The 10,986-nt window shown below is 28.8% G+C and overlaps 3 protein-coding genes across 3 annotated transcripts in view; 2 read left to right on the forward strand and 1 right to left on the reverse strand.

Annotated features, from left to right (window-relative positions):
* The window catches only part of LOC111685326 (gastrulation defective protein 1 homolog), a 2,252-nt gene extending 1,176 nt beyond the window's left edge, over positions 1 to 1,076 (forward strand). Inside the window, exon 2 of the mRNA XM_023447583.2 lies at positions 1 to 1,076. This exon is cut by the window's left edge and continues 752 nt beyond it. Within this exon, the coding sequence (XP_023303351.2) occupies positions 1 to 943 (943 nt within the window). The 3' untranslated portion in view covers positions 944 to 1,076.
* Positions 1,077 to 2,301: 1,225 nt separating this feature from the next.
* Positions 2,302 to 3,675, reverse strand: LOC111685318 (NTF2-related export protein). The gene is made up of 3 exons (XM_023447575.2): positions 3,536 to 3,675; positions 3,380 to 3,466; positions 2,302 to 3,314 (listed from the first exon to the last, which is right to left on the reverse strand). Exons 1-3 carry the CDS (start codon positions 3,542 to 3,544, stop codon positions 2,985 to 2,987), a joined length of 426 nt encoding a protein of 141 aa, XP_023303343.1. The 5' UTR covers positions 3,545 to 3,675; the 3' UTR covers positions 2,302 to 2,984.
* Positions 3,676 to 4,067: 392 nt separating this feature from the next.
* Positions 4,068 to 9,608, forward strand: LOC111685319 (FACT complex subunit Ssrp1). The gene is made up of 5 exons (XM_046954898.1): positions 4,068 to 4,277; positions 4,357 to 5,303; positions 5,361 to 5,973; positions 8,632 to 9,105; positions 9,167 to 9,608. Exons 1-5 carry the CDS (start codon positions 4,227 to 4,229, stop codon positions 9,302 to 9,304), a joined length of 2,223 nt encoding a protein of 740 aa, XP_046810854.1. The 5' UTR covers positions 4,068 to 4,226; the 3' UTR covers positions 9,305 to 9,608.
* Positions 9,609 to 10,986: the final 1,378 nt, after the last annotated feature.

The following is a 10,986-nucleotide window of genomic DNA, read 5'->3' on the forward strand; positions in this document are numbered from 1 at the left end:
GGATGCTACCTTAATTGCGGCCGGTTGTTTAGATGGTTCTATACAAACATGGGATACTCGCAAAATGTTTGTAAATACAACACACTGTGTTAGGGATGCGCATCAGAAGGGATCCGAAGTAACCTCCATACAATTTTCATATATGGGCCAACAATTAGCCACACGCTCAAATGATGAAACCATGAAATTATGGGATTTACGTAATTTTAAAAAACCCATACACACATGGTCGAATTTGTTTTCACGCTATGACACCACCGACTGTTGTTTCAGTCCTGACGATAGACTTTTAGTAACAGGCGAGTCTTTGCCAAAGGGACAAACCCATGCCAATCTATACTTTTACAATACACAAACTTTTGAAGAAGTTAAACGTATACCCGTAACTCATTCACACATTATAAAAACTCTGTGGCATCCTAAACTCAATCAACTATTTGTGGGCTGTGGTAATGGTGTCATCAAGTGTTACTATGACGAGCAGAGAAGTCTTCGTGGTGCCAAATTGTGTGTGGTTAAAACTTATCGTAAGAAAAAGCATACTGAAGTTGTGGGTGTTTCACAGATCATAACACCACATGCCCTGCCCATGTTCCGCCAAGAGAAGTCAAGATCCTCACGTAAGAAAATGGAAAAAGAACGTATGGATCCGGTTAAATCACACCGGCCAGATTTGCCCATTACCAGTGGTCAAGGCGGTAGAGTGGCTAGTTCGGGTGGCACTCTCAGTTCGTATGTTATACGTAACTTGGGTCTTAGCAAACGTGTGGATGATGATCAAGATCCGCGTGAAGCTATTCTAAAGTATGCTAAAGAGGCTGCTGAAAATCCCTATTGGATAGCACCGGCATACAAGCAAACACAACCTAAACCTGTATTTTCCGTACCCACCGAGGGTAGTGAGGAGGGAGAGCCGGATAATAAAAAGGCTAAGAAGGAGTAAACGAGGGAAAATCATTTAGAGATTATTACTTGCTTTAATAGAAGGAAAACTAATGAAACTTGAGTGAAAGTGTAAGAAGAGTGTATTTGTGAAAAGTAAAGACAGTTATATGTAAGAATGTAGATTTTGTGAAGTTTTAAAAGTGCTATATACCAATAAAATTATAGAAATAAAATGAAATAAAAAGAAAAAAAAACAAGAAATTTACTGTTGTTAAAAAACATTATCTATCTATTTATCTATCTATCTATCTATCTATCTATCTATCTATATCTATCTATCTATCTATCTATCTATCTATCTATCTATCTATCTATCTATCTATATATCCATCTGTCGATCTATCTATCTATCTATCTATCTATCTATATATCCATCTGTCGATCTTTCTATCTATCTATCTATCTATCTATCTATCTATCTATCTATCTATCTATCTATCTATCTATCTATCTATCTATCTATCTATCTATCTATCTATCTATCTATCTATCTATCTATCTATCTATCTATCTATCTATCTATTTATCTATCTATGTATCTATCTATCTATTTATGTAACTACCTAAGGCCAGTAAGTGGGACGAGGTTCGACTATCATTTTAATACTAATTTCAATTAGAAAACAAAATATTAAAAATTAAAACAAAAACTCTTTCTAATCGCCAAAAACGATTTTCTTGTTTTTTAGCAAAGACAACAACCATACATCTATAACATAAATAAATGTTTAGTATTCTGTTGAGAAATGTTACCTACATTGTTTAAAATATCCATTTCCGTTGCAACTGATGTACTGATATTTTTCATTCAAGAAACATTTGATATATTTCTTTTTTCTTACTTTAGCTCACATATTTTTTGCTTTTAACACTCATTATTTTTTATTATATCTTAATTTTATTTATTTTCATTTTTAACATACGACTTTATTTACATTGCTTTTATATTTTCTTTAACTTGTGTGAACTTGCACTAACATTCTCACATTATGTAAACATAAAAGGAAACAGCTACAGCTACAGGAACTTAACACATTTCTTCCCTTTTATTATATTTCCTCTTTTATTTTCTTAAAGCTTTTTTCTTTCTTACTTTTATTTGCTCTGCTTTAGTAAGCTTTATTTCACTTAACATTTCTCACTAACACTTTTACACTTTTTGCATAAACGCTACGAACGGCCGAGTAAAAAGGAAACAGCTAACATCACAAAATTTTAACATTTTTTTCTTTTACATAAAAATGCATTTCTTTTACGATTTTTGAGAAAATTTTTTCATACAACAACAAAACAATACTTTTATTATATTTTTATGCGAAAATATTTAAATTTTCTTTAGTATTATTCTTTAAAATTTAATATAAAAACTAAAATACTTCTTCTAACCAACCGAACCGTATGAAAATTGCGCGAGAACTAACTTTAGTATGTATGCAAGTAATAAAGAGAAATGTCAAAAACTTTAAAAGGAGTCATTTAATGTGAATGCGCGAATTACTTAATTTATATGTTTGTATGTGTAAATTGCAAGTGGGGCGAGTTGTAAACAAAATAATGTTGGTGGGAAAGTTAATTATTACGTTTTCACTAGTGGAGAGTAATGTTTAAAGAGAGTGTATTTAAGAGAATTTTTAATGTTAACAATAGAATAAACTTTAGAATTAACAAGAGTAAAGACTATAGATATGAATATAATCTAGTCTACAGACTAGGATATAAACTAGACTATAGATAAAACCATAGACTTGACTATAGAATAGATTCGATTTTAGACTTGATTAGAGTAGCTCAGGATGCACTTATTACATCATTAGACTAGAAAGTCTACTGCACAATGGATCAAATCACCAAAAAAAGACTATAGACTATTAAACTAGACAAAACTATAGAATAGTGTATTTCGACTGCAGACTAGACTAAACTGGACTTAGCTAAGAGCTAGACAATCGGCTATCCTGTAGACTAGACTCTGTATTACAAAAAACTATCAAATTGTTAAAAATTTATTATTTATCAATCAAAAATTTTCCAATTTAAAACTACGATTTATTATCTTGCGTCACTAAAGCATCCTGCAAACGATAACAATCACTAGCAATCTTCCATTTATCATCCTGAGCTGTTATAATAAAAGTCTGTTGAAAAGGTTTCATAGGTTGATCCGTATACTTTACAGTGCCACCGGCCTGTATTAAATAGGTTAATTGTCCGGCCACAGCCTCATCAACAATAGGTTGAGCATCCAAAGTGGAAATAGTATGTTCCGAAGTGGGTAATTCTATAAAGTATTTTTGTATATTATCTTTGCCGGAAGCACCATTGCCATTCCATACAAAAAGACCATTATCCAAGTAAAGACGATTCATTTGCTGTAGTTAAGGAGTATAGGAATTATAGTTTTATCTTTATTTTTTTCCGGATTGGAAATACCTACATGTCTTCTTTTATCAAAAGATTGATAATATAATTTGGTAAAATCCTCAGCCGTACGACTGCAGGCTTCCACTTTTGATTTCATTTCCTAGATTTTGTAAAAAAAAACGTGTGGAAATTAATTGATTAAGGTTTTTTGAGTTTGTGTTATACTTACATTGTCCATTTTGTTTAATTGTATTTATATTTTCTTAAAATTGTTTAACAATTCTTTAAAATTTCTTTAATTTGTGTAATTTTTTTTATTGTTTTTGTTAATTTTTCAACATGTTTTTCTTTGGCTTACAGTATTGCCAGCTTGAAATTTTGTAAACATAAACAAAGCCGGTTTTTTACTCTCTTTCACGCAATTTCTTAAAAATATTGCCATATTTTCTTTAAAAATATTTAACCGTTTGAAGAATTTTTTAACAAATATTGTTTTTTTTATAAATTAAATTAAAAAATATATTAAAAAGTCTATTTTATATATTTAAAAGAAAAATTATAAAAAACTAAACATACCTTTATCTCTTTTTTGCTTTTTTAAAGCAATTTGTTTTTGTTCTGCTTTACTTTATTATCTGGCATCTCTCTGTTGTAAAAATGCCCTTATAGATCTTGTTCTTTTTCTTTTGCCACTCATTGCTGATATGATAGCACAATTTTGACATTTTGCAAAAACAAAAAACAGCTTTTTTTCGCATCATTCTCTTGTCATTCCTAGTCTTGGGCGCACAAAAAAAGCGTTGTTCTTTTTTTTGGCTTTTGGAGTAAAACGCGTGCCGGTTTCTAGAAAATAGAACAAAAATATAGGAAATAATTAAATATTCCCTCAATATACAATAATTTAATCATATTGAAGCACTATGAGTGATACTTTGGAATATGATATATCGGCAGAAGTCAGAGGAGTAATGGTATGTGTGAAGCCAACACAAAGTGTTGTTACACATTTTTGTGCAATTCTCTATATGTTTTCCCTTTGTTATTTTCCAGACTCCCGGACGTCTTAAAATGACCGAGCAACAGATTGTTTTTAAAAATAGCAAAACTGGTAAAGTGGAACAAATTGCAGCAGATGATATAGATTTAATTAATTCCCAGAAATTTGTGGGCACTTGGGGTTTGAGAATCTTTACCAAGAATGGTAATTTACATCGTTTTGTCGGCTTTAAGGATAGTGAAAATGAAAAACTGGGCAAATTCATAAAGAAAACCTATAATCAAGATTTGGTGGAAAAGGAAATGTGTGTCAAGGGTTGGAATTGGGGTACAGCCAAATTTCAGGGTTCTGTACTCAGTTTTGATAAAGATCACAAGACCATCTTTGAGGTGCCCTTGTCACATGTTTCGCAATGTATGACTGGTAAAAATGAGGTAACTTTGGAATTTCATCAGAATGATGATGCTCCCGTTGGCCTAATGGAAATGCGTTTCCATATACCCATAGTGGAATCGGCTGAGGATGATCCCGTTGAAACATTCCAAACAAATGTCATGAACAAAGCCTCGGTTATATCAGCCTCTGGAGATGCTATTGCCATATTCCGTGAGATACATTGTCTGACGCCCAGAGGTCGTTATGATATCAAAGTTTTCTCCACATTCTTCCAACTGCACGGTAAAACTTTTGATTACAAAATACCCATGGACTCAGTGTTGCGTTTGTTTTTATTGCCTCATAAGGACAACAGACAAATGTTCTTTGTATTGTCTTTGGATCCTCCCATAAAACAAGGTCAAACACGTTATCACTATTTAGTTTTACTCTTCAGTCCCGAAGAGGAAACTTCAATAGAATTACCTTTCTCGGAGGAAGAATTAAAAGAGAAATATGAGGGTAAATTGGAAAAGGAAATATCGGGTCCGCTCTATGAAGTCATGGGCAAGGTAATGAAAGTATTAATAGGACGCAAGATAACCGGACCGGGTAATTTTATAGGGTAAGTTAAAGAAAAACATAGAATAGAATTCATTTATTTAACTATTCTTTCAAATAGACACTCCGGCACCGCTGCTGTAGGTTGTTCCTTCAAAGCAGCCGCTGGCTATCTCTATCCTTTGGAACGTGGTTTTATTTACATCCACAAGCCACCCATACACATACGTTTCGAGGAAATTGCCTCGGTAAATTTTGCCCGTAGTGGTGGTTCAACACGTAGTTTTGATTTTGAAGTAACACTCAAAAATGGCACCATACACATTTTCTCTTCCATCGAAAAGGAAGAGTACTCTAAGCTGTACGATTTCATTAGTCAAAAGAAACTGCATGTTAGCAATACGGGTAAAGATAATAAGGGCGGCTATAAGGATGTTGATTTCGGTGATTCTGACAATGAAAATGAACCCGATGCCTATTTGGCACGTGTTAAAGCCGAAGCACAGGAGAAAGATTCCGACGATGATGAGGGTTCAGAAGAAGAATCAACTGATGAAGATTTCAATCCAACCGGTGATGTTTCGGATGTGGCAGAGGAATACGATTCAAATGCTCAAAGTGATTCGGATGATTCAGATGCTAGTGGCAAGGGTAGTGGCAGTGATGGTGGTGAGAAGAAACATAAAAAGGAGAAGAAAGAGAAAAAAGAAAAAGTGGAGAAAAAACAGAAATCGGTGAGTGTGAGAAAAAAGTGTTTTTTATTGAAATATTTAGAAATATTTTCTATACATTTTCTATAAAAAAAGTTTTCTTTTCTATAGAAAAATGTGTATTTTATAGCGACTTTTTCTAAAGAAAGGCTTTCTCTTTATACAGACTTTTTCTATAAAAAGAAATTCTCTCTTGTAGAGAGTTTATCTATAGAAAAAGTGTCACTTTTTAGAGACTTTTTTTGTAGAAAAGATGTCACTTTTGTAGAGACTTTAGTGTATCTTATGTAGAGACTTTTTCTATAGAGATTTTTCTCTAGAAAAAGTGTTTCTTTTGTACAAAAAAGTCTACTTTTTGTAGAGATTTTTCTAAAGAAAAAAATTTCTCTTTTGTAGAGACTTTTATATAGAAAAAGTTTCTTTTTTAGAGGCCTTTTTCTACAGAAAAAGTGTCTCTTTTGTAGCGATTTTTTCTATAGAAAAAAATGTCTCTTTTGAAGCGATTCTGTCTCTTTTATAGAGACTTTTTTTCTGTAGAAAAAGTGTGTCTTTTGTAGAGACTTTTTTCCTTTAGAAAATATCTCTTTTGTAGAGACTTTTTTCTATAGAAAAAGTGCGACTTTTATAGAAAAGTGCCTTATTTGTAGAGACTTTTTCTATAGAAATTTTTTTCTCTAGAAAAAGTGTCTCTTTTGTAGAAAAAATCTACTTTTTGTAGAGATTTTTTCTAGAGAAAAATTTTCTCTTTTGTAGAGACTTCTGTATAGAAAAGAGTCTCTTTTGTAGCGATTTTTTTTCTTTAGAAAATTGTGTTTTTAGAGACTTTTTTCTATTGAAAAAGTGTAGAGACTTTTTTCTGTAGAAAAAGTGTATCTTTTGTAGATACTTTTTTCTATAGAAAACGTGTGTCTTTTGTAGAGACTTTATAGAAAAAGTGTCTCTCTCTTTTGTAGAGACTTTTTTCTACAGAAAAAATGTCTCTTTTGTAGAGACCTTTTTCTATAAAAAAGAGTCTCTTTTGTAGAGTCTTTTCTATAGAAAAAGTATCTCTTTTGTAGACTCGTTTCTATAGAAAAAGTGTCCCTTCTATAGAAAGTACAAAAATATTCGAATAAAATTTCTTTTTAATTAAAAAAAATAATAATTTTAAAAATTATTAATTAATAACTCGAATTAATAATTATTCGAATCAATTATAGAATTATTCGAATAAAATTAAACATTAATAAAAAAATTACAAAAAAATTATTCGAATAAAAATTATTAGAAAAAAATACAAATAATTAATCTATTATCGAATTATTCGAATAAAAGTAGTCATTAATAAAAAAAATTATTCGAATAAAATTTACAAAAAATTATTCGAATAAAAATTGAAAAAAAATATTCGAATAAAAATTATTAGAAAAAAATTTAAATAAATAATTAAATATAGAACTATTCGAATGAGAATTAAAAAAAAATTATTCGAATAAAAATTATTCGAATAAAAATTATTCGAAAAATTAAAAATAATTAAGCAAATATAAAATTAATAACAAATTATTCGAAAAAAAAATTGAAAAAAAATATTCGAATAAAACTTCGAAAAACAAATTATTCGAATAAAACTTCGAAAAACAAATTATTCGAATATAAATTATTCGAGTAAAAATAAAAATTATTAATCAAATATAGAATTTTTCGAATAAAATTAATAACAAATTATTCGAATAATAATAACAAAATAAAATTTTCGAATAAAAATTTAAAAGAAAATATTCGAATAAGAATTATTCGAGAAAAAATAAAAAAAAAATCAAATATATAATTATTCGAATAAAATTAATCATTTTTAACAATTTATTTAAATAAAAAAATTTAAAAAAATTTAAAAAAATTATTCGAATAAAAATTATTCGAGTAAAAATTATTCGAAAAATTTAAAACAATTAATCAAATATGGAATTTTTCAAATAAAATTCATCAGTAATTCAAATGAAAAATTATTCGAATAAAAATTAAAAAAAATATTCGAATAAAAAATTATTCGAGTAAAAATTATTCGAAAAATTAAAAATAGTTAATCAAATATAGAATTTTTCGAATAAAATTAATAACAAATTATTCGAATAAAAATTAAAAAAAATATTCGAATAAAAATTATTCGAAAAATTCAAAATAATTAATCAAATATAAAATTTTTCATATAAAATTAATCATTAATTCAAATGAAAATTTATTCGAATAAAAATTGAAAAAAAAAATTATACGAATAAAAAATTATTCGAGTAAAAATTATTCGAAAAATTCAAAATAATTAAGCAAATATAGAATTTTTCGAATACAATTAATAATTAATAACAAATAATTCGAAAAAAAGAATATTCGAATAAAAATTAAAAAAAATATTCGAATACCAAATTATTCGAATAAAAATTATTCGAATAAAAATTATTCGAAAAAATTAAAAATAAATAGTCAAACATAGATTTATTCCAAAAACAAGTAATAAAAATTAATCGAATAAAAATTATTCGAATAAAATTTAATCGAATAAAATTTAATCGAATAAAAGTTAATCGAATAAAAATTATTCGAAAAAATTTATTTAAATAAAATTTTAGCGGAATATAAATCATTCGCTTAAAGATTTATTCGAATAAAAATTTGCCAAATTAAAAAAAAAAAATTCTCTTCCAGAAAAAACCCACCAAAAAGAAAGATTCCAATAAACCCAAACGAGCCACAACCGCCTTCATGTTATGGCTCAATGATACACGCGAACAAATCAAAAAAGACAATCCCGGTATAAAAATAACCGAAATTGCCAAAAAAGGCGGTGAAATGTGGCGTGAACTAAAGGATAAATCGAAATGGGAAGAGAAAGCAGCCAAGGATAAACAAAGATATTTAGATGAAATGAAAGACTATAAACCCACAGCCGATGATAGTGATGACGAGGAGAAGGACAATGCAAAAAGTGGCAGTAAAGCGGCCAGTAAAAAACGTAAAAAAGAATCATCATCACCCAATAAAAAATCCGCAAATACATCGGGATCTTTTAAATCTAAAGAATATATATCAGAAGATGATTCTTCATCAGCGGAGGAGAGTAAGAAAAAGAAAGATAAATCCGATGAGGAAGATTCAGAACCGGAAAAGAAAAAGACTAAAGTAAGTAGAAGAGTGTAAAGTTTTGAATTTTTGATTAATTGTAAATTGCATAACTTGCCAGAGCGATAAGTCTAAATCGAAAGGTGGCGATAAAAAACAAAAGAAACCAGCCAGCGAGGAAGAAGATGATGACGAAGATGAGGAAGAAGCCACGGCTTCTGAAGAAGAATCTGAGGATGAAGAAGAGGCTAGTGATTAAATACTTTCATTTATCCTTAATTTTTTATACAACATTCATATGTCGTCTTATCTAATGTTAATGTTTTTTTTTTTCTTAAATAAAACTCTTATGTTTAATTAGTCTTATAAGTCTGTAAGATTTGTTTTCTTGATGAAAATTTATTGTTCTAAAATTTCTTTTTTTGTAAACTACAAAATAAATTTATGATTTGTTTTTTAAGCCATAATTTAAACAATATGTGTTCAATATTAACATTTTCAATTGTAATTTACTTAGTACAGCAATGTTTTTGAACTCATAATTAAATATTTTATTATATACTCTTGCTACTGTTTTACAATTCAATGTTTATTTAACAATCAAATTGTAATTAGTTAAAAGTTTTTATTGTCACTTTGTTCTTCATCAAATGTTTTTGACTCGAAATTACAATAAGCTTTTACACTTTTGTTTGTTTTTCAAGAATTATGATTCATATTCTGTTGAAATCACTACCTTAACCTGTTCTACTCCACATTAAAGCACCCACAAAACAACAACAACACAACTTACAGGGTAATAAAACTTTATGTCTTACAAAAGTTTAATGAAAATAAATAAACAAAAAAACAAGTATGAGTGCTATATTAGGATATGCCGAATCTTATGTACCCTTTACCTAGGTGCTAAGCGCTCTCTAGATTCAATAATTTGGAAAATTCAAAAGAGTACCTTTTGAAAAACGAAAAAGTTTCAAAAAGTTCCCTTTTAATGGATTCTCTTCTAATTCAAACTCTAAATACTTAATTTCATGTTCCAGGGTTCAATATTATAGAAAATTCAAAAAGTACCTTTAAAAAAAAACAAAAAAAAGTACCAAAAAGTTCCGTTTTTCCGGTTCTCACCTAATTCCGACTCTACATACTTAATTTCATGTTTCTAGGTTCAATTTTAAAGAAAATTCAAAAAGTACATTTTTAGGAAATTCAAAAAGTACCAAAAAGTAACTCCACTTTAATGTGTTCTCGTCTAATCCGGACTCTACATACTTAATTTCATATTTCAAAGTTCATTATTATAGAAAACTCAAAAAGTACCTTTTGAACAAAAAAAAAAAGTACTAAAAAGTTCCGTTTTTCCGGTTCTCACCTCATTCCGTCTCTACATACTTAATTTCATGTTTCTAGGTTCAATATTATAGAAAATTCAAAAAGTACCTTTTTAGAAAGCTCAAAAAGTACCAAAAAGTAACTGCCCTTTAATGTGTTCTCGTCTAATCCGGACTCTACATACTTAATTTCATATTTTAAAGTTCATTATTATAGAAAACTCAAAATGTACCTTTTGAACAAAAAAAAAAAAAAAGTACTAAAAAGTTCCGTTTTTCCGGTTCTCACCTAATTCCGACTCTACATACTTAATTTCATGTTTCTAGGTTCAATATTATAGAAAATTCAAAAAGTACCTTTTTAGAAAGCTCAAAAAGTACCAAAAAGTAACTCCCCTTTAATGTGTTCTCGTCTAATCCGGACTCTACATACTTAATTTCATATTTTAAAGTTCATTATTATAGAAAACTCAAAAAGTACCTTTTGAACAAAAAAAAAAAGTACTAAAAAGTTCCGTTTTTCCGGTTCTCACCTAATTCCGTCTCTACATACTTAATTTCATGTTTCTAGGTTCAATATTATAGAAAATTCAAAAAGTACCTATTTAGAAAA

Source organism: Lucilia cuprina, chromosome 6 (genome assembly GCF_022045245.1).
Source record: "Lucilia cuprina isolate Lc7/37 chromosome 6, ASM2204524v1, whole genome shotgun sequence".
Taxonomy (NCBI): Eukaryota; Metazoa; Arthropoda; class Insecta; order Diptera; family Calliphoridae; genus Lucilia; species Lucilia cuprina.

Coding starts and splice junctions, on each gene's coding strand:
- LOC111685318 (XM_023447575.2), bottom strand. Junction 3,315..3,379: donor CTTTTGATAAAAGAAGACAT/GTAGGTATTTCC, acceptor CCTTAACTACAG/CAAATGAATCGTCTTTACTT.
- LOC111685319 (XM_046954898.1), top strand. CDS start 4,227: ATGAGTGATACTTTGGAATATGATATATCGGCAGAAGTCAGAGGAGTA. Junction 4,278..4,356: donor CAGAAGTCAGAGGAGTAATG/GTATGTGTGAAG, acceptor GTTATTTTCCAG/ACTCCCGGACGTCTTAAAAT. Junction 5,974..8,631: donor TGGAGAAAAAACAGAAATCG/GTGAGTGTGAGA, acceptor ATTCTCTTCCAG/AAAAAACCCACCAAAAAGAA.